General features: G+C 46.8%; 1 protein-coding gene across 1 annotated transcript in view; it reads left to right on the top strand.

Annotated features, from left to right (window-relative positions):
• The window catches only part of LOC145714023 (steryl-sulfatase-like), a 151,883-nt gene that overhangs the window by 48,086 nt on the left and 76,030 nt on the right, over positions 1–27,767 (top strand). The window contains exon 3 of the mRNA XM_081793018.1: positions 25,104–25,244. Within this exon, the coding sequence (XP_081649144.1) occupies positions 25,108–25,244 (137 nt within the window). The 5' untranslated portion in view covers positions 25,104–25,107. The remainder of the gene's footprint in view (positions 1–25,103; positions 25,245–27,767) is intronic.

The following is a 27,767-nucleotide window of genomic DNA, read 5'->3' as shown; positions in this document are numbered from 1 at the left end:
ACACCCTGTTTTCACTCTCTCCTGGTTCCTTTCTTAGCGATCCTTCCCATGTCTGCTTGCCACTCTCCAAAACCAGTCTCTCCTTTCCGACTGCTTATGTCCAACTGGGTTAGTAGACGATTAACATTTCCTTTTTGGATTTTTAAGTGGTATTTAGAAGCCACTGATTACGGTGCATCTGCATTTTTAAAAACTTAATGTTTAAAATTAAATTTAAAACCTTTTAAGTTTTAGGCTTAAAATTCTCATTTGCTATCATCCTGTCTGTAGAATAGCAATATCCGTATCCCTCTTGGACAGTGAGGAAGTTGAGACCCAGAACGGTTAGGAAATTTCCTGAGAACCACACAGGAGATGTTTTATTGCTGACGCGGTAACCAGTTTACTCTGGCTCCAGAGTTGACGTTTACTAATTTTTGTCTGTGGTGTATGTTGCACCATAGGACACTGCCGAAAGTTATTTTTGACCTATACGAATGGTCGTTTCCACTGCCTGATCCTAATAGTTTCGTAAAAAGATCTTGTCCCATTTATCAATAATTAAAGCTTTTCCTTTCCATCACAATGATAATTAGTGACAGTAATAACATAATCCAGAGCATTGACTAAAAGGCATTGGTGCCCCTGTGTTGAATAAAATCTACATCCTAAGTTGAAGGAAGAGCTAACCAAAGTTTCGCTGAAAAATTGGGTGGTGAATTTACTGATTATCTGATAGATCACACAGACCCAGTGGTTATCAGGGAAAATCATTTATTCGCTTCGCTTTGGCAAGCAAATTGATACTCTCTTCCTGTCATCCATTTTGAGAGCTTACGAATTTTCTTAAAAATGACACCTGTTCTCTCTTGTAAGGGAAACACATTTTTAAGAGGTGCTGACTGATTTTTCTGCATCACTCAGGACTCCACATTTGTATCAAGAAGACAACAGCTAACACACTGTGCTCATCTCCCCTTAGCACACGTGCGTTGTATCCACAGTGTGTTCAAACGTTTGCATGATGTGTGCACAGCACAAGGAGCAAGGCTGTACTGACAAGGGGAGGGGTGCACAATACTGATTATCTTCAACAATTGAGTCAGATTCTCTCTGTAAACTTTCACGCAGAGGAAGGACTGAATTTATAGCTTTGCTATTGCTTGAATTCACAAATAATAATTTTAAGTGTGTTAATTTTTTTAAATGACGTCAGAGGGGCGTCTGGGTGGCTCGGTTGGTTGAACATCCGGCTCTTGATTTTGGCTCAGGTTGTGGTCCCAGGGTTGTGAGTTCGAGCCCCACATTGGGCTCTATGCTGACAGAAGGGAGCCTGTTTGAGATTCTCTGTCTCTCTTTCTTTGCCCCTTCCCCCATCTAAAATTTAAAAAACGATAATTAAAAAATTAATTTGAATGATGTCAGAAAAAGGCCTTCTGAAATAGAGGTGAAAACACCAAACCCTATTTGAAGATTTCACCCTATACCACAGACGTAGTGTTTGACAGGGATATTTAGAACTCAGACTATTTCAACATTTTATTCCAAATTGGAGCTTTAACGAAAGAAGGATCAGTCTATAGAAGTGAACTTGCACATAACTGAAGAATTATTCTCTAACTTGCTGGAAAGAATAACTTATGTGATAACTTGGGGCAGGTCCAAGGTTGCACATAGCTGTTAAACATCATGAGCTTTGCACAAATCAATGCATGACAAGTATTTTCTTCTTTTTTTTTTTTTTAACTTTTTTAAATTTATTTTTGAGACAGAGAGAGACAGAGCATGAACAGGGGAGGAGTAGAAAGAGAGGGAGACACAGAATCTGAAATAGACTCTAGGCTCTGAGCTGTCAGCACAGAGCCTGACGCGGGGGGCTCGAACTCACGGACCGTGAGATCATGACCTGAGCCAAAGTCGGACGCTTAACCGACCGAGCCACCCAGGCGCCCCATGAGAAATATTTTCTAACTTCAACCCCATCCCAGGAGTGGAGTGGATTGTAGGGGGGGCACAAAGGGAATGGTCTCCTGGCCTCTCGAAGTTGATAGAACAACAGGAAGCTGGATGGTGTTGGAACCAACCCAGAGCTTGAAGTGCCCACTCCTGTTATGACTATAACGCCAGATACTTGCTTCATGGGTGGTGATGGGAGGGCCAAACTTAGAATACAGTGTAAATAGGCATGAACAACATGGGGGTGTTAAGCCTTTTCTCTCCATGATGTCATGAGTTTCCCTCATTCCTCATCCGTTTGTATTTTAAGTGTTTCTCTTTGTTTTCTTTGTAGTCATAAAAGCAAGACTTGTTTAATATTTAAAAAAATCTAAAATCAGGGAAGCATTGGGAAAAAACACCCTAATCCCATCACTGGTACTAAGCACTGTAATTTGTGTGTGTGTGTGTGTGTCCTTCCAGAATTTCTTAGGGATGATATACAGAAATCATAACTTACTCTTTGTTCTGTTGTATGGTTTCCTTTTTTTTTAAATTTTACTTTGAAGTAACTATAGATTCAGAGACAGATACAAAGCAGGAGTGCAGAAAGGTGTCTTGTACCATATGTTCAGGCTGACCGGTGGTAAAGGACTGTTGATTTTTAGTTTTTTTAAGTTTGTTGTTTGTTTGTTTGTTTGTTTGTTTGTTTGTTTACAGAGAGAAAGAGAGTGGGGGGGGGGGGCAGAGAGATTGGGAGACAGAGAATCCCAAACTCCACACCATCAGCACAGAGCCTGATGTGGGACTCAAACTCACGAACTGTGGGATCATGACCTGAGCCGAAATCAGGAGTCAGATGCTTAACCGACTGAGCCACCCAGGCAACCTAGGACTGTTGTTTTCAACAGACATATTTCCTATACTTCTAGCCCTGGAAATTCCTGAGCAGTGAAGATAATTGCAATCTTCACCTCCTGCCCTCCTTCCCCCTCCCTAACTTCCTTTCTTCTTTTCTTCATTTCCTCCCTGCCTCCCTCCTTCCTTATATTCTCCCCTTCTTTTCTGTATTAACTTTCTAGGGCTTCTGTAAGAAATTACTGCAAACCTGGTGGTTTAAGTGTTTATTTTGAGAAACAGAGAGAGGACGAGCAGGAGAGGAGCAGAGAGAGAATGAGAGGGAACCTCAAGCAGGCTCCACACTGTCAGCGCAGAGCCCAGCTCAGGACTCAGTCTCATGAACCATGAAATCCTGATTTGAGCCAAAATCAAGAGCCAGACGCTTAACCAACTGTGCCACCCTGTTGCCCCATCATCTGCCTTTTATAAGAACGTTTGTGTTGACATGGGGCCCACCTGGGTAAGCCAGGATCCTCTCCCATTCTCAGGGTCCTTAACCTAAACACACCTGCAAAGTCCCCCTCTTTTGTTTCTTAAAGTAAGATAGTCACAAGTTCTGAGGATTAGGACGTGGACATCCTTGGGGGTCTTTTTTTTTTTTTTTCCCAGCCCACCACACCTTTCCTGTGTTCTTTCTGCTCTGAGGTCGGTCCATCCAGACAGTGTCTCCTGGGCCTTTATCGGATGCCCAGGGATGTGCTAATCATGGTGGATGGCATAGAACCGCGGTTCCATACAGAGAAATGGTCCCCTACTTATGGTGGTTCGACTTAGGATCTTTCCACTTCTGATTTGACTATGGTGCTAAAGCAGTCTGTGTTCAGTACAAACTGTACTTGGCATTGTGCATTTGGATCGTTTCCTGGACTAGGGACATGCAATGCTGTCCTCTCTCGTGAAGCTGGCCAGGGGCAGCTCCCAGTCAGCCCCAGCATCACGGGAGCCAAGAACCAGCACCCTGACACCCATTCCGTCCCCATACAAGCACCTGCTTGTCACTTGCCGTATTCAGTAGATGGCGTGAGGTAGTCAATGCTTTATTATAAAAAAGGCCTCTGTGAGATGATTGTGCCCAATGTCAGGCTAATGCACGTGTGTGAGCACATTTACGGTAGGCTCGGCTAAGCTGTGATGTTCTGTAGGTTAGATGTATTAAATGCATTTTTGACTTTCTGATATTTTCAACTTATGATGGGTTCATTGGGACATAACACCACCATAAGTCGAATATCTGTAAATATTTGGAGATAGGATACAAACATTTGTACCCATCGTATGTGTTTTCTTTTCTTCCATAACAAACAGTGGCTGCAAACAATACCCATATATTATGCCCCAGTCTGTGTGGGTCATGAGTCCAGCCCAGGAATAGATTGTTCCTGTGCTCAGGGAAGTCAGCACGTCATCTGAGGATCGGGATCCTTGTCCAGATGCAATGGGTATTGGCAGAATTCCCTTCCTTGCAATTGGGGTCTCAGGCCCCAATTTCCTTGTGGGCTGTAGGTCCTGGCCCACTTTTGGCTCCTAGAGGTCACCTGTGATTCGGGGCACGTGGCCCCTGTAGGCAGTTCATGTCATAGTTCTTTATTGCTTCTTCGAGGCCATCTGAAACCATATCTTTCAAGGGATCACCTAATCGCGTCAGGCCCACCCAAGATGATATCCCTTTTGGATGAATTCAGAGTCAACAGACTAGTCTCCTAATACAGGAATGCCATCCATCACATTTACAGGTCCTGTCTGCCCCTCAAGGGAAGGGGGTTACACAGAGCGTGTACAGCTGGGGGGCAGGGGTATTGCTGGCCATCTGAGAATTCCTCCTGTCCTGCCCACAGTTTTCTAGCTTCTGTCCGTTGAAACTCCTCCCTCCATAGAAGGTTGTCCTCCTTCTCTTTCTAACCACTCTTTCTGATGTCCATAGCGTGGGTCTATTTGTGGCATGCTCCAGCTTCCTGAGCGGCCCCTCATTTGGTGAGATCCCCAGTAGGCACCCAGTTGTCTGCTCGAGGCAGAGGGGGTCAGGGAGAAGGCTAGACTCCTCTTACACCCACTTCATACTGGCTTGTTCGTTCTTGTTTTTTCATCGAAGGCACTGAAGGGGTCGAAGGCATGGTCTCCAAGGCTAAAAGCCAGACTGGGTTTGAATCCAAACGTCTGCCATGTCCTTCTCCCTCCCATTCGTACTGGGGCCGCCCCCGTGTACATCCAGCAGCCAGAGAGCTGTCTGTGTGTTCCTTTGTCTCTCTGCCTATCCTCGGACCCATCAGAACCATTCGGTACTCCATAAGAAAAGCAGTAGGGGCTGTGATACAGGTGGGCTCACATAATATCTGGCTCGGTGGAAAATTTGAACCGAGAAGGGCATGTGGTTTTTGTGCCTTCCTGCCCCGGGAGTGTGTTGTTTTACATAGATAACTCATCCAGTGATCCTGAAGATAATCCCTTGGAGATCACCAGAATACTTGCTTACGTACACATAAACCACACTTCTTCCCTTTTGATGCAAACAATGAGGAATTGCACCGAACGGTCTTCTTGCTAACAAGTACTGTGCTTTAATGAATTTGCAGGATACAACTGAAATCGGCATTAAATGTAATGCTTTCTATTTAAATATCCACACTCTTCCTTGCTGTTGGAAATGCTGCAGTCTAACGTGGTTTTAATCAACCTACAGGTTTGCTGTGGTTTCCTTTTTACATGTAAAGATTACATGTCTTTGACGGCAGGGAAGGAACTGTGCAGAGCCACCCTCCCGGGCCAGCCGCTTACTTTCTTGTGCATCCCATTGGGATTTTTGCTTCCCCCATCCCATCCCAGCGTGTCTGCTCTAGAGATTGTTACCTACTTTTGTTGGAGGACTGCATGGGTTCTTTTGGACCTTACGGTGTTAAGGACTTGTCTGTAACCCCACATCACAGAAGATACTGTGGATGAGAATGGAGAGGGCCACATGCAGAACTGAGTGTGGGAAGGTCACTGCTTGGTGTCCAGCCCCTTTGTGTTAGGTGTGGAAATAGGATCCCATCACTGAAACCCAGAACTGACCACAGGACACAGGATGCTGTTCGGGTCTTGGCTTCAGAGGTGGGCATTCAGACACTGGAATGGGCTGGTAGCCCTGGGCAGCCAGACTGAACTCCGGCTTGGATGTCTCATTAAGTGTCTTCCATATTGGTCTTTTAGAGTTCAGGGGATGGCCCATGGCAGAGACCTCCATATCTAGGATAAATCCGAGGAGACTCTTATAAAAGACAAGCTGGCACGTTAAGGTGGCTGAACCAACATTCTGGGCTCACATGCAATTCTACAAGATCACCAGGAGATGGGAACTGAATTCTGGAATATTCCATATCTTTTAGCAAGCCCTTGAGTTTTTTTTTTTCTTTTTAAAAATTTTATTAAGTTTTTAATTTTAATTCCAGACAGGCACTTGTTTTTGTCCATTTCCTGTGGGGGAGTGCAGGCGCAGAAACACTTTCCCTTCTTCCCTTGCTAGGTTCTTTTGGCTGGTCTATTAATGAAGTTGGCATAAGACAGATTAACAGGAGAAAAATTTAATTTCATACGTACAGGGACGTGAGGGGCTCCAAGAGAGTCAGGCAGCTGAAGCGTCTGTGCTGTCCTAGACTAAGGAGAAGGGGGTCGGGGCCTGGGGCTTCAAACGGGAGGAAGGGAATTCCTGGGAAGACGGGAAGAGCAGGTGTTTGGTGAACACACGCAGAGCCCGTAGGGCACCGAGATGAAACTGAACAGACAGGCTGACCCCCTGCCCAGCTCTCCCTCCCCCAGCCTTCCACACTCACCCAGACTCTGTCATTCTCTGTGGTGAGAGCTGTGTTCCCAGACCAGACCAGCCCTTCTGCCTAAATTCTCCAAGGCAGCTAAGGAGGAGGTAAGCAGGTCTTTCTGAGTCTTCTGGCCTCTCATTGCCTTCAGCTCAGAACAATGCACCTGCCAAAGCGGTGCATCTGGGGGAGGCTTGTTCTGAACCCCTTCAGGGGAAATTCTGCTGAACGTGACAATAAGCATTTTGTATCCATGCATGGGGTTTCCTCAGAGAGTAATTTTATTCTTTCAAAAACGTTCTTTCGGCATTTCACATCCCTGAGGAGCCCATAAAAAAAAATAACGTAGGCAGCCTCCCATGGAATTTGGGGGGTGGTCTCCTGCGGCCTGTGCGTTTTCTCTGTAATTTTACTGCAAGTTCTCCATTGCAATCTCTGCTGTGGACACTCACGCCAGACCTGCAACCTGCACCTCCTGCAGATGTATCACTGGTGGACGTGTTTGGAGATGAGCCCATGAGAATGGGAAGTCCTCAGAGAATCTTCCTGGGTCATTTCGCCATCCAAATGAGACATTCTCTGATCTTACTCTCTGTAGACCAATGAGGGGGTGGGGGGAGAGTCATCTACTGTGGCTGAATGCAGACCCCCCCCCCCCAAGCTGGGCCAATTTTATCCTGTAGGTGTGGCTTCTGCACTGATTAGCGGTGTGACCCTCATCAAGCACCTCAACCTCTTAGAACCTGTCTTTCTCCTTTATGGAAGGTGGATGATGGCCAGGCCTCCATTGTGAGGATTAGATGTGGGACTGTCCTGTCTCTCATTTGCACATGGACCATTTTTGAGAGGGAAATGAGGTGTTCATAATGAGGACAACCGCCAAGGCGCTTTGATGTGGGGATAATGTCTGTAACATACCTGCCATGGTGTCTGCGCCATCCAAGGTCCCCATGCCATCAGAGGGGGCCCATGCCATCCAAGGTGCCCACACCGTCACAGGGGGTCCACACCACCCAAGGTGTCTGTGCCATCCAAGGTGTCCACACCATCCAAGATACCCATGCCATCACAGGGGTCCCATGCCATCCAAGGTGCCCACACCGTCACAGGGGGCCCATGCCGTCCAAGGTGTCTGCGCCATCCAAGGTGTCCACACCATCCAAGGGGCCCACGCCATCACAGGGGACCCATGCCATGCAAGGTGCCTGCTCCATGACAGGAGCCATGCCGTCCAAGGTGTCCAGACACTCACGAAGTGCCTGCGCCATCCAAGGTGCCCACAGCATCATGGGGGCCCATGCCATGCAAGGTGCCCACGCCATTGGTAGGTGCCTGTGCCATCGCAAGGTCCTGGCTCTGCTCTCAACTCATCTTTGTCTGTGTCACCGTCGTTTATACACCTGCAGAGGTGCTGTACATGGTGCACAGCTAGTGCACAGTCAATGCTGTTGACATGGTCCACCTGACAGCACTCACTTTTCCAAGTCACATTATTTTTGACTGATCGCAAGGGATTCCCATTGCAACATTGGAAACTCAGATTTATCTATGTCTTTCCTTTCTCAGCCTTTCCATAGAGCCCACCCTCCAAATCTTTCATGAACTCCTGTGGCCTTGTCGGCTCAAGTTGATCGAGGGCAAAAGCTACTGTCTAGAAGGAAGCACTTGATGTCTGTATGCTTTAATGGAAATCGGAGTCCGTGCAATCCTGCTCCCATTTTTTGTCATGTGTTCTCTTGGGCTGTGGAATGAAGACAGCTTACACATCAGTGGATAGCGGTGAAGAGAAAAAAAAGGCTCTGTGGAGGCAGATAAAGCAGGGTTCAGTGCACAGTTTCGCCTCTTGCACTCCCGGGCAAGTGTGGAGAGTCCTGTCAGCTCGTGGTTCTCTGGAATGGGGGGAGAACATTGCCCTGGATGTCGGTGGCATGGTGACCGTCTGGGGAACTGCTTTCCTCCCTGTTGTCCTCAGAGCCACGTTGCCCCCCCCTACCCATTATGTTCTCCTCCCTTCCTTCCATGGAGGAAGCCCCATGGGAACTACATCAGCAGACTATCTTCCGTCTGGCTCTGGCGCGTTTGACCAAGGAAAGCCAAGACATTGGAAGGGGAAGGAACTCGGGTTGAGGTATTCATCTGAGCCCCTCTTCCTTCCCTGCAGGGTTACCAAGGAAGGGCTGCATTCTGGACCAGGGGTGCCAGCTCTCCTCAAGAGCCCTTGCTTGCTCTGGGTGACCATTCTCTCCCCTTTGAGCATCAGGGTGGTATCATCTTTTGGGACTAACATTGTCCTCCTGGCTTCCCTATTCCTGCCCACACCCCTGTCAATGTTTTAGTAAATTCTCCATAATTCTATTTCGCGGGTATCTTCTCTTTCCTGTTGGGATGTCTCACTGATTCTGGGCTCTTCCTGCTGCCCCCAGGAAAATGGCAGCTCATTTGTAGACCACAGAGGCCATCCTTGGTAGACCCTGGAGAGAAACCATTGCTGTAACTTTGAAGTTTACATGTACAGCAGACATAGTGCAATAAGTAGCTCACTGAAGTCAATCAGAGATGCTCACCCCAGTAGCTGAGTAACAGATAGACTTATCTGCCCTACAACATAACCCTTATGTTACTAATGTCTCACGGGATGGGGCAGACACACACCTGCACCACTTTTCGTGAGAATGGTGTTGGTGAACTGGCATCTGGCTTTCTGTAGATGCTAAATAGGCAGGATGCTACACCAACAGCTATGATTCTGGCACCTTTATGACCTCTCACAGGACAGGAAGGTTGATTTTATGTAAAAATCAAACTTGAGGGGCACCTGGCTGGCTCAGTCAGTGGAGTGTGCGACTCTTGATCTCGGGGCTGTGAGTTCGAGCCCCATATTGGCTGTAGAGGTTACTTAAAAATAAAATAAACGATTTAAAAAATCAAACTTGGAAAAAGGCTCCATCTCTGCCAGTCTAGGAGTCCCCTACACCCAAGACAACCTGGTCTGCATTAGACAAACACACAGATGCAGACTCAAGAAGGAGAGACTTTTATCGAAAGACATTATTTCAAGTTGGAAAAACACTCCAGCCATTAGGTTTACACAATTTCAAAGCTTAGGCAAAAAGGGTTTCTCTTTCATGAGGAGAGGTAAACGAAGCCAGGGGAACCAGGTGTGAGATGTGGGATGAGAGGGTGGACAGACTGGACAGTATATCCAAGAATGGTTTCCCCTGGGGCAGCCTGTCCTCAGGAGGGACTGTCTGATGGCTCTGGGTTAGAGCGGGCCAAAGTTTGGGGCCTTCAGGGAAGGAGAGAAGCTGAACCAAAGTTTGACAAGTATTTTATTCTGATTGATAAGTAGGGACAAGCCATTCAGTGATTCATTTGACACAAAGAAAGGGAATTTGGGGAGTCTGTGTCTGACCTTGTCCAAGGTTGTCATGGGAGGCATTCACAAATCTTATGTGAGTCATTCGAGGAAAGGTGGTTCTTTGCAGTCAGCCATTTTCCAAAACGGAGAGGGCAGGGGTATTTCTTAACTATTTCTGACTTGCAAGATCACAGGGCTTGGGTGAAATTCAATGTCATTAATGGCAGCACTGACAACCTTTTCTTCCATTCAGTGTGGTTGAGCTTCAAGGGAGAAAATATTCAAGGTATACCTGGAGAGAATGTGTATTTGGGTATAACTCCATCCCATTCAGTGTGGTTGAGCTTCAAGGGAGAAAATATTGAAGGGATACCCCAAGAGAACGTATACTTGGTCATATCTCCATCGCATTCAGTGTGGTTGAACTTCAAGGGAGAAAATATTCGACGGATTCACCAAGAAAATGTATACTTTGGCATATCTCCATCCCATTCAATGTGGTTGAACTAGAAGGGGGAAAATATTCCATGGATACACCAAGAGAATGTATGCTTGGGTGTATCGCCATCCCATTCAATGTAGTTGGGCTGAAAGGGGGGAAATATTCAAGGGCTACACCGAGAGAATGTACACTTGGGCGTATCTCCATCTTATGATCTGTTGGCCAAGCCATTTCAGCAGAGCCAGGCTGTGCATTAAAGATGGATTTGAGGGTGATGCCTTGGGGAGCTTGGGCAGGCCGTGTTTCCAAGGAGAAGGTTCCTCCTGGGAATATTCTCACTGAACTACTGGTAAGCAAGCATGGAAGGAGGATATGTGAATGATGTTCCCATCTCCTTGGCCATCAGCCCATGTTCCTGACAGGCGAGCGGCATCTGGGAGATGCCTTGCAGATCAACATGTCTTCCAGAGAGCGCTCTTGCTGCTTTCCAGCTTGAAGCAGACCAAGCTGGAAAGTGCAAGGCAGCTACCTGCTTCCGCTGGTGTTCTCTTAACACGCGTTGTCCTGCACTTGCGTTTAAAATCTGTTGTTGCTGAGGGTTGATGGGGGGTGGGAGGGAGGGCAGGGTGGGTGATGGGTATTGAGGAGGGCACCTTTTGGGATGAGCACTGGGTGTTGTATGGAAACCAATTTGACAGTAAATTTCATATATTAAAAAATAAAAAAAATAAAAATAAAAAAAAAAAATTAAAAAAAAAATAATAAATAAATAAAATCTGTTGTTGCTTGATAATTTCCATTGATTATAATGATTTTCTGTGATGCTTAGCAAGGGAAGGTTTAGAAGGGGTTATAAATGGGGCTAATTAGTGAGATGCAAATCGCTTTTATGGCTGTTTCCAAACATTTAAATGACCCATAATTAAATTATGTTGTCAAATTATTTGTTAATTATCATCTTCCTATTGAGTTTATTTCATCAGGAGATCCCGTGCACAGTCTCACGGGCAGAGCAAGGAGTATCGTGCAGATGGATCCCTTGCAGAGAACAAAGAGAATGCCTATTTGATTGGGTTTCTTTCTCAATGGGTACACGTTCGTGTTGTTATTTCCACTTTGATCTATCTTAGATGATGAGTTTACTTGTGGACTGACAGTATCTCCTGGTTGGGAAGGATGACAGCAGTCACTTTGTTCAAATTCCCTCCTTCTCCACCAACTAATCCCTGCCACAATATCCCCGACAGATGGGGCTTTTCAGTCTCCTCCCGGTCGTGGCTGGGGAGAGATGCCATGTGACAGGCTGATCATTTCGTGGTTTGGCAGCTCCTGTAAGATTGTCTTCCTTGTTTTGGACACTGTCCTGGCTCGGGCCTCAGAGACAACAGCTAAATCTTTTCTGTCTTTTGCATGCTGCTACTTAAGCAAATTTAAAGGCGATTCGTGTGTGTGTGTGTGTGTGTGTGTGTGTGTGTGTATTTGTTTTTGCTGAATGACTTTTATTTATTTTTTAACACAGTTTATTGTCAAATTGGCTAACACACAGTTATGTTACAGTTAACTACACTCAACGAAAGACATTCGTGGGACTTTGTCCCATTTATGTTTCAACCACCTTGACACACGGAGGGGGTTTTGGAGAAGGCAATGTGACACTCAGTAGTGAATGCTTGGAACTTGTGTCTTCTGTCTTGGTCTGTTTCTGAGATCTTCTCTCCTAGACGAAGAGCCCGGCAAGTTTTGCATTCGTATTGGTTTCTACTTTTGCCTAATCCAATGTGGTGGATGGATAGAGCAGGTAACCAGTCTCCCTCTTGGGTGGGGGAATGAGAAGGAAGAGCTGGGGTCGGGGGACCCCGGCATGGGGAAGGCTGATTCCCTGGCAGAAGGGTATAGGACTGGGACTGGCTCTGGTCGGGAACCAGGGTGTGAGCCTGTACAGACATGCACACACACAGAGCTCTCTTCCAGAGGGTCATGTTGGCTAATCATACCTGTCACACTGGCTCACCTTGCCCTGAGACCCTGTGGTGGCTTTGCTGCGGACTCCCAACCAAGGGTGTCATTTGGACACGTTTTACATGGAATCTTCATCTGGCTGGGTTTTGGACCTGACAGAATGTTCTGATAAGGCTACGCATTTCAGGTGCTCACCATCTTAACTATCTGAGTAATTAAACGAAAAAATAAATGCATGAAAAGCTTCTGCATTCTGCTTACACATCCTGACAGCATTACGCATGTATTTGTAGTCACGAACAAAACAGTAGTGATTAAATGACAGATTGTGTGTTGGCGGTGGAGGGGTGGCCATGGCCATCCTCCCTGGAAAGATGGTCAGGCTGATTATCATTTTTGTGGAATGTCTTTCACGCGGAGGGGTTAAGCAGCCTGCTGAAGTGTGAGGCTGACAAAAACCGCTGGCCGGCCATGCACTTAGCAGGGATGTCCTAGTTGTTTTGAGTCATCTTTGCCTCGTTCCCTAATCTGGTTGTTAAATCGGTCATGCCTGCCCCCGATTCCTAATAGCTAAAATAATGTTCTTCTTTTTCATCTCCAGTCATTGCCCAGCTGAACGGTTCTCACCCCCGTAAAGAAAGCTTTAGTACCTCGGACAGAGAATAATCCCAGGGGCCTTGTGATGTTCCAGCCCCGATGGCAATCAATAGGACGTGAAGAAGCTTTTCACTCTCTTTCCAACCCCCCGGCTTTCCCTTCTCCTTCAGACCCTCTGCATGCTCCATTTTCTGTCCTTTCACATTTGCTAACCGTTCTCTGCCATTGCCTGTGATGGAGGTCCAGTCCTTCGTGCTGAACGTTAGAAATTACAACTGGTAGGGTTCTCGGGTGTTTTGGCCAGGGGATCCGAGAATATGCAGATATCCCCAAACCCGTGTTGACCCAGCCTCTGTTTCCTCCTGTGAGGTCCCTGAAAAAGACCTCTGTACGGCGGTGACCTCCTTAGGCAGAAGTACACTTTATTATTTGCTCCAGCACTGAACTCCAGTGAATTGTAGCAAGTTAGACTGGGATGTGCCCAGACCTCCTGTCCTGCGTAAGGCAGACGGACAGCATGGCTTCCTCCCATGTGGGAAGGGGGCATGTGACTTTCTGGAGACTCCTTTATGAGGCCACTGGTCCCGTCCCCTCCCCAAAGCCCTGCCTCCGGATAACATCACCTGGTAGGGGGGTTAGGATTTCAACATCTGAATCTCTTCAAGGCGGTGGGGGAGACGCAAACAATGACACCGTGACAGCTTCTATTTCTTAGAAAAATCCTTCTGTGATTCACCATTGCCAATAAACAGCTCCCCAAAATCTGGCCGCCCTACCTTCTACCATACCTCATTTTAATGACACTTCCATCCACTGCTCTCTGGTACCAAGAACTCTCCAGCTATGGTGACCCCCGTTGACCAGACAGGACATTGTGAGATGTTCACATGCCCCAGAGTTTTGAGGACCACTCTGGTTCGTAAAATTCAGTAAAGTTTTACATAAGTGAACACGTGAGCTGAGCCATGGTCACGCGTGGGTAACGACAGAGCATTTAGGTGTGGAGGTCAAGGAGAGGTATGCCAGGGCCGAGCAGGACAGCGATTTCTTCCTCCCACACAGTCGTCTGTTGGCAAGCACCTTAACGTCACTGCCTGATGCCAACTAAAACGGCAACCAGAGCATCCCATTTGCAAACTCACCCATACGTGTCCCAGGTGGAGATGCGCTAGCCTACAGGCGGTGTGCACTGTCCTAACAAACAATGTTACCAGGGATTCCAGTGGCTTCATTGTTGTGGGCGTCTCTTCATCACAGAGCTTTGAAGGCCCTGAAGAACCCTTGTGTGTTCTGTTGGTTGTTTGCATTCGTGAATGAGCTAGACTCTCTTGATAGCGCATCTCCATCCCAACACCACTTTGTCCTTTGTGACAAAAACACAATTCGCCGCAAAGATAATCACTCATCTAGGGGCGCCTGGGTGGCTCAGTCGGTTGAGCGTCCTACTTCGGCTGGGGTCATGATCTTGTGGTTCACGGGTTCCAGCCCTGCATCGGGCTCTGTGCTGATAGCTCAGAGCCTGGAGCCTGCTTTGGATTCTGTGTCCCCCTCTCTGTCTGCCTGTCCCCTGCTTTCTCTCTCTCTCTCCTCTCTCTCTCTCTCTTTCAAAACTAAACATTAAAAAAAATTTTAATAAAAATAAATTAAATAAAAAATAAATTTAAAAAGATTACCTCTTATTGTAAAGGCAGTTCACTCATTACAAAATATACATTTCACAAAATGATACTATATCAAAGCTCCATGGCATTAAATATTTTCTGGGGACTATGATAGCATAAGTAAATATATGCTTATGATAATTATGAATTATTACGTGCAGGGGGAGAAACTGACAATTCTCTTTCGTCTTAAGCGCAAGCCATTAGACGTGAATATCTACCTATAAGAGATTCAACCATCTAGACTGAAAATAATGAATCATGAGCAATAAAATTTTCCCTTATAAAATTTGGGATAACAGTGAAATTTTAACTTTTATAAGACACTGATGTTTGTAGACATTTCAGCATACTAATATAAGGTGATACATATGTGCATGTGTATAATCTCTGAGACAGATAGGTTTTCTCATACTTTTGGTCATTCTGTGTATATATGTGTGTTTAGGGTGTGTATACATATCATATATGTGTGTGTATATGTATTAGGAGTATATAGTAAAGTGTATTTTGCTTTTCAGTTACTTAAGAACTGAACGAGAGGAGTGCCTGGGTGGCCAAGTTGGTTAAGCATCGACTTCGGCTCAGGTCATGATCTCACGGTTCGTGAGTTTGAGCCCCACGTCGGGCTCTGTGCTGACAGCTCAGAGCCTGGAGCCTGCTTCTGCTTCTGTGTCTCCCTCTCTCTCTGCCCTTCCCCTGCTCACACTCTGTCTCTCTCTCTCTCAAAAATAAAACATTAAAAAAAAGAACTGAATGAGATATTATATAATGAATACAAGTGTTCATTTGGGTTTTACTTAAATGAAATGCCTTATATTCAGGGGCACAGACAGCAACATACGTGTTGTTAGCGTGCGCATGATATAGTTATTTCAAAATATGTAGATGTTCACAAATTTTAACCCTGCAAATGACTGTGAAAAGAAATTCCCTAACCGTGATCAGGAGTCCAGGAGTGAAATTAATGGTGGTTAAGTATTTTCCATATTTTGTGTTTTAAAATCACATAATGACCGTTGGCAGATGAGTGGATAAATGGAACGTGGTCGGTCCCCACAATGGAGTATTATTCAGAAGCAGGAAGGAAATCCCGACACGTCCTACGACATGGATGGGCCTCAAGGACATTGTGCTGAGTGACATAAGCCAGACACAGAAGGACAGATACTGTCCCGTTGTGCTCAGATGCAGTACTTGGACCAGTGAAACTCATGGAGACACAGACTAGCAGGGTGGGGTCCAGGGGCGGGGAGAGGGGAAACGGGGAGTCAGAGTTTAGGGGACGTTTCAGTTTTGAAGCACAAAGAGAGTTACAGAGATAGATAGGGGCGACGGTTGCCCAGCGGTTGTGAATGTACTCAATGCCACTGAGCTGTATGCTTAAAAGTGGCTAAGAGGGTACGTTTTATGTGGCGTTTTACCACAATGAAAAATTAACTAATTAGGGGCACCTGCGTGGCTCAGTCAGTGAAGCATCTGACTGTTGATTTTGGCTCAGGTTATCATCTCACGGTTCATGGGATCGAGCCCCACATTGAGCTCCGTGCCAAGCATGGAGCTTAAGATTCTCTCTCTCTCTCCCTCTACCCCTTGCCCCTGCCCTCTGTCTGTCTGAAAATAAATTAATTAATTAAATGAAAATAAAAATTGCATAATTAGTGATGAAATATCAAACAGCCCAGCCATATATGAAGTAAAATAGAATTCTCCAGCCGCGCCTTGCCCCAGCACCTTTCCTAGGAGGTACGTGTTGTCCGGGCCCCTCTCATCACTTTTCCCTATGAATGGATTTGGGGTACAGCAAACCTGGGCTGTCACCCGCGTCCCACGAGTCACTTGCTGCATGACGTCACGTGCCAGGCTCACCCCCGTCATCTGTAAAAGGGGAGTCATCACAGAGCCAACCACACTGGTTCTTGGTAGTGGAGGGTGGTCTCTGTACCATGGGAACCTCAAGGCTAATGAGCTGATACAAACTGAAGGGGATGAGTTGTTATTATCGCTGTGGCCATTTGTGGGTGTCTCCACCACCCTGATTCTGAAGCCTTGTGCTCTTGGCGTCGCTTTCCCACCGGGGCTGAGCGTGTACGTTTTGGTTGCTCTGAACTCCAGGGGAGGGGCTCCCTTCAGCTGGCTTGTCTGGTTGGGTCTCGAGGAGACAACAGGACCATTCCCACCTTTGCCTGAGAAATTTCCCACGTCCCGGGCTGGACTGGGACGGGTCTAGTCTCGTAAAAGACTCAGTGTGTTCGGTGCCATAGATCAGCGAGGACACCTGCATCTTGGCGTGTGTCAGTGTCAAGGTGAACACTCACCTTTGCCAAGGTACCTAACACAGGTTGAGGCAGCCAGACGTTTCCCCACACAGTCAGCGAAACGCTTGTCAGGAACTCAAACATGACAGGGGGTCGAATTCTCCTCTCACTCTGCTTTTCACAGTTCTCCTGGAACTTGTTGCTTTGTGTCAGTGCTTTCAGAGTCTGCCCCTCTCCTGTCACATGGAAGGAAAATACACAGGCAGCTCCAGGCAGACTTAGGGAAAAGCCATCAGGTTTGGGGAACATAAACATCACGGGAGCTTAGACGAGGTACGAGCCCTTGTGTTGTACGGCCGGAGGACAGAGGTGTGCGGAGATCGGGCGACCTGGTGGTTGGTGGGTAAGGAGCGTCAGCACCAATTTGCAGGGTGTTGTGCCCAGATTCCTTGCGTGCTGACCTACTCTTCGTGTCCCGGAGCATAAGCTGTACGAGCTCCCGGAGCAGGAGGCACCAGGATCTTGCAGGTTTCTGAACTTAGCGCTTCGTCAACTCTTCCCAGATTTCAAATGTAAAGGAAGAGGCTCACCAAGGCTTTATTTTTAAAATACCTTTATTCATGTTATTAAATCAATGTAACTCATTTAATTGTGCCATGTATAGGTAAGCATATTGACAAATGCGAAGACCAAAAGACCATGTACCGCGGCATAGTCAGTAAAGACAGCGATGTGGTAAATAAGTGAAACGTGACCATTAACTTTATTTTGTTTTCTTTTTTAAAGACTTTTTTCTACGTTTATTTATTTTTGAGAGAGACAGAGAGAAAGAGAGAGAGCCCAGCAGGGCAGGGGCAGAGAGAGAGGAAGACACAGAATCCAAAGCAGGCTCCGGGCTCCAAGCTGTCAGCACAGAGCCCAACGCGGGGCTTGAACTCACTAACTGTGAGATCATGACTTGAGCTGAAGTCGGCCGCTTAACTGACTGAGCCACCCAGCCGCCCCTGAATATTTATTTTAGAAAAATTTCAAGCAGTTTATTATTTCTTGTTCAAGCATAGTTTGCATGCAATATTACATTAGAAAAATTACAATTTATATTTAAATCTATAGAAATGCCTGTTTTCTTTAACACATATTCAGATAGGGTTTTTTCTGTCTTGATGTCAGATGACTATTATGATTTTAAAACAGGACATCTATTTAGATAACACTTTGTCCACGGGATATATTGGTTAAGAAATTTTTATTATACATAGTTTGAATGGAATAAAACTCCATTTGTTCTAAAAAAAAATATGGTTTCTAAGTGTAGGGTTTTCTCTATTTTCAATATGCCTTTTTCTCCGTTGAGCAAATAGATCAGGAACATTTTTGTTGCCATGGTAAAGCTTCTGTTATGTAAGTGCATTGTTAATTTTTCTTTAATGAACAAATGTAATGTAATTACACCTCCAGTCACGAAGGTGTTCTTAGTTCTCTCTCTCCTCCATAATGATTCTGTTTTAGGAATAGATACTTCCCAAGAAAGTTTTTTGTTTTTTTGCCAAATTAAGATTGTTCAGAAAAATAATTTAATTTTTTAAGGAGGGAAATTATGCAGTTTTTCAGAAATTAATGTACCTTGTTCATAGTTAGCAGCAGAGCACTTTCTTTTATTTTTAAACTACTTGTATCAACCACGTTTTAATAGTTTGAAACGTCTTCATAAACACCTTTTTCTAATTCATGTTTGTGGGGAACAAATAAGTTGTGGTTACTTCAGACAGTAATGATTTAGATGCAGTGAGATTCTAAATGGCTACAAACAGACTTAAATTTCCTAACAATTTTAATTGGGCTCGATGATAGGTCTCACCCGAGTCCTAACTATATCTACTGCAGGCACATTTTGGAGGTATAATTAATGACATAATGTCACGTTGAGCTAACCAAACCCACTCTGTGAGTCAGGAATTCATTCTCTATAGATATTAATAATTATTAAAGGGCATTCATCCTATTGGGTTTAATTCCAATAAAAAAAAAAAAAAGTCTACACCTGAATTAATAAGCACCTCAGCAAAATTTTGCACAGAAAGTTGGAACAAATTTTTCCCAAGGAGGATTCATATGTACAATGGATCCTGACTGTGGTCAGATCCTGGTTTGCAGCCGATTCATAATCTTAAGCCCTGGATGTTTTTTGTCTTCATTCTTCTCTGCAAAGCCCATTGCTGCAGTATCTTTCCCGAGAGCAAGCTTGAAGTCTCATTGGCCTCTCTCTCTCTCTCTGTCTCTCTCTGTCTCTGTCTCTCTCTCTCTCTCTCTCTCTCTCTGTGTCTCTCTCTGTCTCTCTCTGTCTCTCTCTGTCTCTCTCTGTCTCTCTCTGTCTCTCTCTCTCTCTCTCTCTGACATGCCATCTCCTGTTAATTACATAGTGGTAGTAATAGTATCCCCAATCAGGCCTGTTCTCTCCCACCTGCCCCCACCTCATCTGGGTACAAACATCTCTATGGAGTCATGGCCACTGTGCTTTACATTTCCTCCAGCCTCTGCCAGGTCCAGGCACCACAAAGCAACAGGTTGATGGGAGAATGCAAATCAGACACACCCATCACCCCCTGATTTAGTTCGTCACCGTCTGTCCGCCGTGTCCTCTGTGGGCTAACAGTGCCGTCCATTTCTGATCCCTGCTGTTCCTGCAGACTTTTCCCCAGCTCACAGTGTGAGTTTTGCACAGAAAAACAAAGAACAGAAAAATGGCACGTGGCTATGGGAACGCTGTGCATTCAGCCATGTGCGCAACAAACACCATAAAAAGAACACGGAAAGAAACTGATCCCCTGAGCGGTTCTCTGAATACTTTCTTTATGTATTTTCCTTCTGTACATTTAGAATAAAAGTAAAAACACAGCAAACCAAAATTCTAAAAAAAGTGAGTTTTGATTTTTGTGTACGATGAAGTCAGGGTAGGCCAAAGAACTTCTCTCAGCAGCTGGATTTTTTTGGTGAAATGTTACTTAAGACTCACAAGGGGCCTGGATTTTGCTTCATTTCATCTCTCTGTCAACCGTGTTCCTCTGGGCTACCAGAAGTACATTTTTCATTCCTGGTATTTTCAACTTTCAGTCGTAAAACAAAAATTCATTTTTCACATGGTTGGTGAGCTGGGCAATGTATCTTTAAATTACTTACATAAATTCTGACCAGTCATTACTAATGAAGTGTGTTCTGAAAATAAGTTAAGCGTGGCCTGTGAGCCCCCGCCACAGAGAGCCTTTCTCAGGCCGTCGTTAGCACAACCGAACCTTCACGTCTAAAGCTATTGTACCCTGTGTGAGTTTTCTGCTTCCATGCAGCTGATGACGGCATGGTTAGTTATCTCCAGAGGTGCGGTGGGTAGGGAATCTGGCCCAGCTTAGCTGGTCCCTGGGTGGCCACCGACGTACCGGCCAGGAACGGTGTGTCATCCGAAGGATCAGTGCCCGAGCTCGCTCAGGTGGTTGTGGGCAGATGCTGTTTCTTGCAGCCTGTTGGCACGAGGGCCTCAGGTCCTTGCTGCCCATTGGCTGGAGGCCGCCATCACTCCTTCGTCCTGGAGGGGCATCTGTCCAGTTGTGCAATCTCACTTCCTTCAAGTCCAGCAGGAGGAGGAGTCTGCTAGCCACACAGAGGTCATGGGGTTTTGCAACCTCATCACAGACGTCACGTGCCTTTGTTTTCCACATTCTGTTCGTTACAAGCAAGTCTGGAGGTCCGGCCCCACCCAAGGGGACGGGATTATCCAAGATGGGAATCAGTAGCAGGAGGGCGTCACTGGGGTCACCTCTTTGTTTCAAACCCTGTCACTATCCTTACAATCATCTACGCAAAGCTGTAATAACAGTGCTGTGATGACTGCCCCCAACGACTACTGGCCGCTACTGACGAGTCCCTTATGGATTCACAGCACTCAGCATATAATTTTATCTTCTTGAGGGCACGTACAAGGTAGTGTTATGTTCATCTCCATTTAACACAAAGTGCTGACAAAGAGGCTGAATTCGCAGCCCAGGTTTGGCCGCCACCCGGCAGGGGGCCAGGATCGAAACCTCACCTCACCTGCAGAAGCCACCTGCAGAAGGCCACCCTTGAGGGTGCTGTGCTTGTGGCCGGCCAGAGCCCTACAGGGTGATTCTGAGGCTCCTTCCCCTGTGAAACCAGCCCAACCCGAGGCCATCATGATGTCTTTTACCAGTTTTCACCCCATAGGTGTGTTGAATTGGAACGGATTTGGTTGAATTGTCAGTGAATTGCTTTTAGTTGTAAAAGTATGGATGCATGAAAGTCTTCCTAAACAACCAGTGGTGTTTGTCTCATGCTTTATCATTTTGGAGACCTTTTATTTCTCTTTCTTTTTCGTCTCCTCAGGGGAAAGCAAGGCAATGTTCTCCCCAGCCCCAGCTTCATTGGGGCATGATTGACAAAATTGTATATATCTGAAGTGGAAGGGTGATGATTTCATATACGTATGTGTTGTGAAACAATGATCACGATTAAGTTAATTAACACACTGCCCACCTCACATATTCACCATTTTCTGGTGTGTGGTGACAACGTTTACAATCTACCATCTACGCCCGTTGCAAGCAAGGACACTGTTATTAACTGTGCTCACCATGCAGTCTGTTAGGTCCCCACAGCATGTTCGTCGTGTAATAGAAAGCATGTAGCCTTGCACCAACATCGCGCCATGTGTGTGCCCCTAGTCAGCATTCTCTTCTGCCTCTGAGAGTTAAGATTCCACCTATGAGTGAGCTCAGTCCGTGTTTGTCTTTCTGTGTCTGGTGTGATATCTCCTGGTGCATCCCTGTGGTAGCAGATGGAACTGTTTTCCTCTTTTTTATGACTGAGTAATAGTCCATTGACTCTGTGTGTGTGTGTGTGTGTGTGTGTGTGTGTGAGAGAGAGAGAGAGACTGAGCAATAGTCCATTGACTGTGTGTGTGTTTGTGTGTATGTGACTAATAGTCCATTGACTCTGTGCGTGTGTGTATGTGTGTGACTGAGTAATAGCCCATTGACTCTGTGTGTGTGTGTGTGTGTGTGTGTGACTAACAGTCCATTGACTGTGTGTGTGTGTGACTAATAGTCCATTGACTGTGTGTGTGTGTGTGTGTGTGTGTGTGTGTTTGTGCGTGTGACTGAGTAATGGTCCATTGACTCTGTGTGTGTGTATGTGTGTATGTGACTGAGTAATAGTCTATTGACTGTGTGTGTGTGACTGAGTAATACTCCATTGACTGTGTGTGTGTGTGTGTGTGTGTGTGTGACTAATAGTCCATTGACTGTGTGTGTACGTGTGAGTAATAGTCCGTTGACTCTGTGTGTGTGTATATGTGTGTGTGACTAATAGCCCGTTGTGTGTGTGTGTGTGTGTGACTAATAGCCCATTGACTGTGTGTGTGTGTGACTGAGTAATAGTCCATTGACTGTGCACGTGTGTGTATGTGTGCACGTGCATGCATGCCACATCTTCTCTGTCCCTCTGTTGACAGATGTTTGGGTAGGTCCCGTGTCTTGGCCATTGTGAATAACGTGATGAACTCAGGAACGCATGTACCTCTGAGATCCCGATTGCAGGGCAGCCCTTTATTTCCACCACGTCGGCTGAGTCCCCGTCGCGGACGCAGGATGTCAGGGAACAGTGGATGAGACTGAGGCACGGGCAGCTCATGTTTCACACCCAAGACCTCGTTGCTGGTGGCCTGAGCGGGGACAAGACCCCTGACCCACAGTCCTTCACTCATCCCCCCCTACTTCCTAACAAGCAGGCAGTAAAAGCCACCAAAGAGAGAATTGAGGGCAGCGTAAGGGGTGGGAGAGTGGCTGCTGTATGAGCCATGGCTCCCTGCTTGCTTGTCTCTAGAGGAAGAGGGTAGTGGAGAACAGAGTTGGCTTTTATGAGAAGGGAAGGTGCTTGAGAGGGAGAGAGACGTAAGACGGGAGAGCAGAAGTGCGTCAGGAGGGAGAGGAAGGAGGTGTTCCTCCAGGTCAGTGGTGGGGGCCAGTCGTGGCCACGGAGCATTATCTGTAAGCACTGCTGATACACAGGTAGGTGCAGAGGAGAAATCTGTGGTCACTCAGATGGGCGGCGGCTTCCGAATCCTTCTGTAGACACCGAGCTGCTTAGCTAGGAGAGCACACATCGTGCGTGCAGATGATTTGACAGATGCTGGGAGGGGTGCCAGGTGGGCATACGTCGGCCCCTCTCCGCTGGGGCCTCTGTTGCTGCTGGAAGAGAGGGGGCGAGGCAGCGAGGCTGGGGTGCAGTTGAGCATCGTCCAGTGACCCATGAGCCCCACGGCAAGGATGCCAGTGACGTCAGGGCTGGGAAACCCTGTTCACAATAATCAATCGTCGTTTATTTACCCAATAAATAATTAATCCTGATGAAATACAGTTAAAATAATAATGATAACGAGCACGTGCTCCTGTGTTCTTCATGTAGGTGAGCTCACGAAGGCGTAGGCAGAGGGCTTACAGTGCACACGTGCACACACAAAAGTGCAGTTCCAGATAAGAAGTTGTGTGTATTTAGTGTCCAGGTTAAGGGAAGCACGAAAACAAACCAGTAGTTAGAAGCACACAAGCACGGTGTTGTGGTTCTCTTGCCTTCTCTGGTGGGAAGGCGCCACGTTGCTTTGTTGTGGGGACGGGAGGTTAGGGGGCATGCTCGTTTATCCGTCACTGGTGTTAGTTTTGCATTTCCAAGGGGTTGCATCCACTTAGGGACCCCTGACGTGCGAGCCCAGGGCATTTCGTAGGCACTACTAATGGGTGTCTTCGGTAATCTTGAGAAGCTTCACTGTGTGTCGGTGCTCATAGCGACAGACGGATGCTCCTTTTCACATCCTTCTACTACCCATCGAACCTTCCACCCACGTACCATGCAGTGTAGTCTCCTTCTTAACCTGTGTTTCGGTGGAGTTTGGAGTGGGGCATTTTTAATTCAACAGAAAAAACGTCGGTGCTATGTGTCGCGCGGTTTTCTTGGATGCTCGCTCACCCAGCCGCTGCCCTCCTAGTGCCCACAGCACAGCGAGGAAAGAGGACGTCCAGTTTCATAGCCACCCAAGTTGTTGTGCGGTGTTGCTGAGTCACAAATGCTGTGTAACGTCGGGGAGTACGTTCAGAGAGGAGAGGTTAAAAAGGACATGAATGTTGACCATGGTCAGGGACTGGGGTGTATCTCCTGCACACCTCCCTGCCGCCCACCAGGCCTGTCGAACAACATGCCCAGGACAGCACCTGCCAGTGCTCTGGCTCTCACTTGATGGGACACAGGGTCAGGGCTGCAAAAGCAGTAGATGATGGGAACCAGAGGAGCGACGGAGGCAGACAACAAAATGAACTGGGAAGCCCCGTCCTCCGGTAGAGGAGAGAATCTGATTCCCAGGGCCAGGCTTCTGGTTCCAGATGGGAGGTTGAACGGACACAGGGACCCTGGTCTAGGAGGCGGGGAGACAGTGATGGGAGACGGCGAAGTGTGACCTATTACCCAGCATCTCGAGCTGCCCCAGGCTATAAACCTTGTGCTCCTTGAGTTTTGAAACGTTGACCCAACCTTCCCTTTAAAAACAAACAAAAAAGAAGCGAATTTTAGAAAGGAGAGGACGTTGACAGTTGGGTCTTAGTGAAGTACTCGTCTGTCCACAGCTCACACAGAGAACTTTTAGCTAATTACAGAGCTCACATGCCAAAAAAAGATGGCGGGTGGTTGTGTTTTCCTTCTTCCAAGCAGAGCCTATGTGTTGGGGAAGAGTAGTAGAATAGAGGTGACAGGTCATGGGGTGCCTGGGTGCCTCATTTGGTTGAGCATCCGACTCTTGGTTTCCATTGAGGTCACGATCCCTCAGTTTGTAGGTTCAAGCCCCATGTCGGGCTCTGAGCTGATCCTGCAGACCCTGCTTGGGATTCTCTCTCTGCCCCTCTCCGCATCACGCTCTCTCTGTCTCGCACAAAACAAATAAACTTAAATAAAAAAAGAAAAAGAAATGAGAGGTCATTACTATCCTCGGAGACAGAAATGTTTGTTTTGGAAGCAAACACCCTGGAAAGAGGACAAAGTGCTTTGCTCACCGGAGTCTGTGTTCTTGCAGCACAAATGGTCTGGGGCGACAGGTTGGGAGAAGGTCCCAGAAAAGGAGGTGGTCCATTGCACGCTGGCGTCCCTCACTTCTGTCTTTGTCGTTGCCCTTTGCAGGAGGATGAGGATTTGCCTGGTCCTGCTGTCATTCCTGAGTGTGGCCCAGAGCCATGCAGCCACAAGGCCCAACCTGGTCCTCCTGCTGGCTGACGACCTTGGCATCGGAGATCTTGGGTGCTATGGAAACAAGACCCTCAGGTGCGATGACGTGCTTGTCGTGCGAAAGCCTGGCCCTGCTCGTAGGCAGTGGTCCCCAGTGATGTGAACAGTCACAGAGCATGCAGACCACCCCTTCAGGGCACACTCGTTCGTGTGTGACTTCTCGTGAGTGCAGGCAGATACTGGCGTCGGGAAGGCGGGCGGGACTTGATGTGTTCAAACACGGGTAGTGAGTTGCATCAACCCAGAGAGACCACTAGAAAGATACTCCTAATGACTGTCTGACCCAGTGATACTGTCCTGCTTCCACACGTCCTCCGTCTCTTCTTCCCATTGGCTCACCTCTTCATTTTATTTTCTCTGTCTGGTACCTGGCTTTGTGCCAGTGGGTGGCCCCCCTGCCCCCATCCCTCCTTGTTTTGCCTCCACAGTTACCACCCTGGCCGGGACAGGTGGCCCAGAGGCATGTGTCAGGTTGGATGACTCCAGAACCTTCCAAGGATCAGGGGTCATGGTGATGCTAGAAGGACACTGGGGACCAGAATCAGGGACAGATGAGGGCATTTCGTTTCTCAGCCCCCTGCGTAACACTAGGTTCACGTAAGATGTATTCTAAGGGCCCTTTGGTTTAAAAAAGGAAGTTGGTCCTTGAGTAATAGAATATTGGCATCAAGACGGCATTCTCTCTTTATAACGATGAGGAAACAATCACATAAACTGGTCCTGAGCTTCCTCTTACTTAGTAATGATCAGTTCAAACCGAATCACACAAGGTGGGGAAAGAGATCGTGTGCTTTTATAGAATCTTCTCATGAGATCTATCAATAGTGACTCTGTGAAGCTTGGGGATGGACGCACTGGTAAGTGCCACGGGACACTGATTTACTTTCTTGCCATCACTCTGCCTCGTCATCGTCTCTTCTACATGACAACGCAGCAGGAAGGGGTGTTTCGTTGTGATGTGTCACATCAAACAGAAGTTGGCTATACGTTTTTCTTTTCAGGAGAAACCATTGTGCAAGGCTTAACCAGACGTGTCTCAGTTCCACACTGAACCTTTGCATCAGATGCCGCTTGTTCTGTTCTGTTTTGTTTTTAATGTTTAGGTATTTTTGAGACAGAGAAACCCAAGCAGGCTGTGCACTGTCAGCACAGAGCCCGATGTGGGGCTTGAACCAAGAAACAATAAGTTGATGACCTGACCCAAAATCAGGAGTGGGATGCTTAACTGACTGAGTTAAGTGACTGAGACACCCAGGTGCCCCTCTGTCATTCAGATTTTTTTTTACTTATTTATTTTTTAATAATTTTGTTTAAGTTTATTTATTTTTGAGATTGAAGAGAGAATCCCAAGCAGGGTCTGCGCTGTCTGCCCAGAGTGCAACACAGAGCTCAGACTCACAAACCGTGAGATCATGACCTGAGCCAAAACCAACAGTCGGAAGCTTAGCTGACTGAGCCACCCAGGCATCCCGATGCTGCTTGTTGTTTTAAACTGTGAGCTTACCTGTGATATTTGTTAGAGTTTTAAACACATGGGCAAGGATGAGATTTCAATTGACCACGTAAGTTTTCCACCCACCGTTCGCCTCATTTTGTAAAAAATGGCGTAGATCTTACTTTTTGACACTTGCCGTACATCTCTTTTTAGTAATTTACTTTTTCTTATTCATGTCTGTTCATTTTAAAAAATTTATTATTTTTAATATTCTGTGTATTCCTCAGTATACATATGGCTCAGTTGGTGAAGCATCTGACTCTTGATTTCGGCTCAGGTCGTGATCTCACAGTTCATAAGATCAGGCCCCACATCAGGCCCTGTGCACTGACCACATAGAGCCTGCCTGGGATTCTCTCTCTCTCCCTCTCTTTCTGCCCCTCCCCCCTCAAAATAAATAAACATTAAAACAATATACGTATTCCTGAAGTTCACTGAGAGAACAGACAACCGTTCCTGTTCAGCTGTCTTAATTAAAAAAAATTACAATCAAGTTTTAAGGTTTTGTTTCTACCAAATCTCAAAAGGAAGAAAAAAAGTGTCAGTCTAGGGATGGGGAGGTTTAAGTCAGATACACAGGTTCAGTCCTTCTAAATCTTCTAAATCTCTGACTGAAGGCAGAAAAGCACAGGGAAGAAGTTGACTGTCAAATGCACACACGAAATTCGTGGGCGGGGGAGCACGTTGATGATAGCACTGCGAGGAGACGACTGTACCCTTGACGCTGTGCACCACCCAGGGCTACTCTGTGTGGGCACCGGGCTGTGGGCCATGATGAGCAAGATGTGTGTTACCCCCACGGTGCAGGCACGGAGCGCAGTGAGCCGAGCTGTCCGTTTATGGTGAGCAAGCTGCTGTGATAGGATCTGTGTCCCACACACACATCAAGACCCCCCAGGGACAAGCTTGGTCATAGGAAGCTCAGGAGAATCCCGTCTGTGCCAGGACCTGCAGGACAGAAAGTGGGCTGGCAGAGAGGGTGCGGCCTCATTCCCAGCGGACGATGAGGGGTGAGAGCTCAGCGTGGTCCCAGAACAGAATGCCTAGCATGTGCACAACAACTG

The sequence above is a fragment of the Panthera onca genome, chromosome X (genome assembly GCF_046562875.1).
Source record: "Panthera onca isolate mPanOnc1 chromosome X, mPanOnc1 haplotype 2, whole genome shotgun sequence".
In the NCBI taxonomy this organism is placed as follows: domain Eukaryota; kingdom Metazoa; phylum Chordata; class Mammalia; order Carnivora; family Felidae; genus Panthera; species Panthera onca.
The sequence above is the reverse complement of the archived record's forward strand: the minus strand, read 5'-3'. Positions and strand labels throughout refer to the sequence as shown.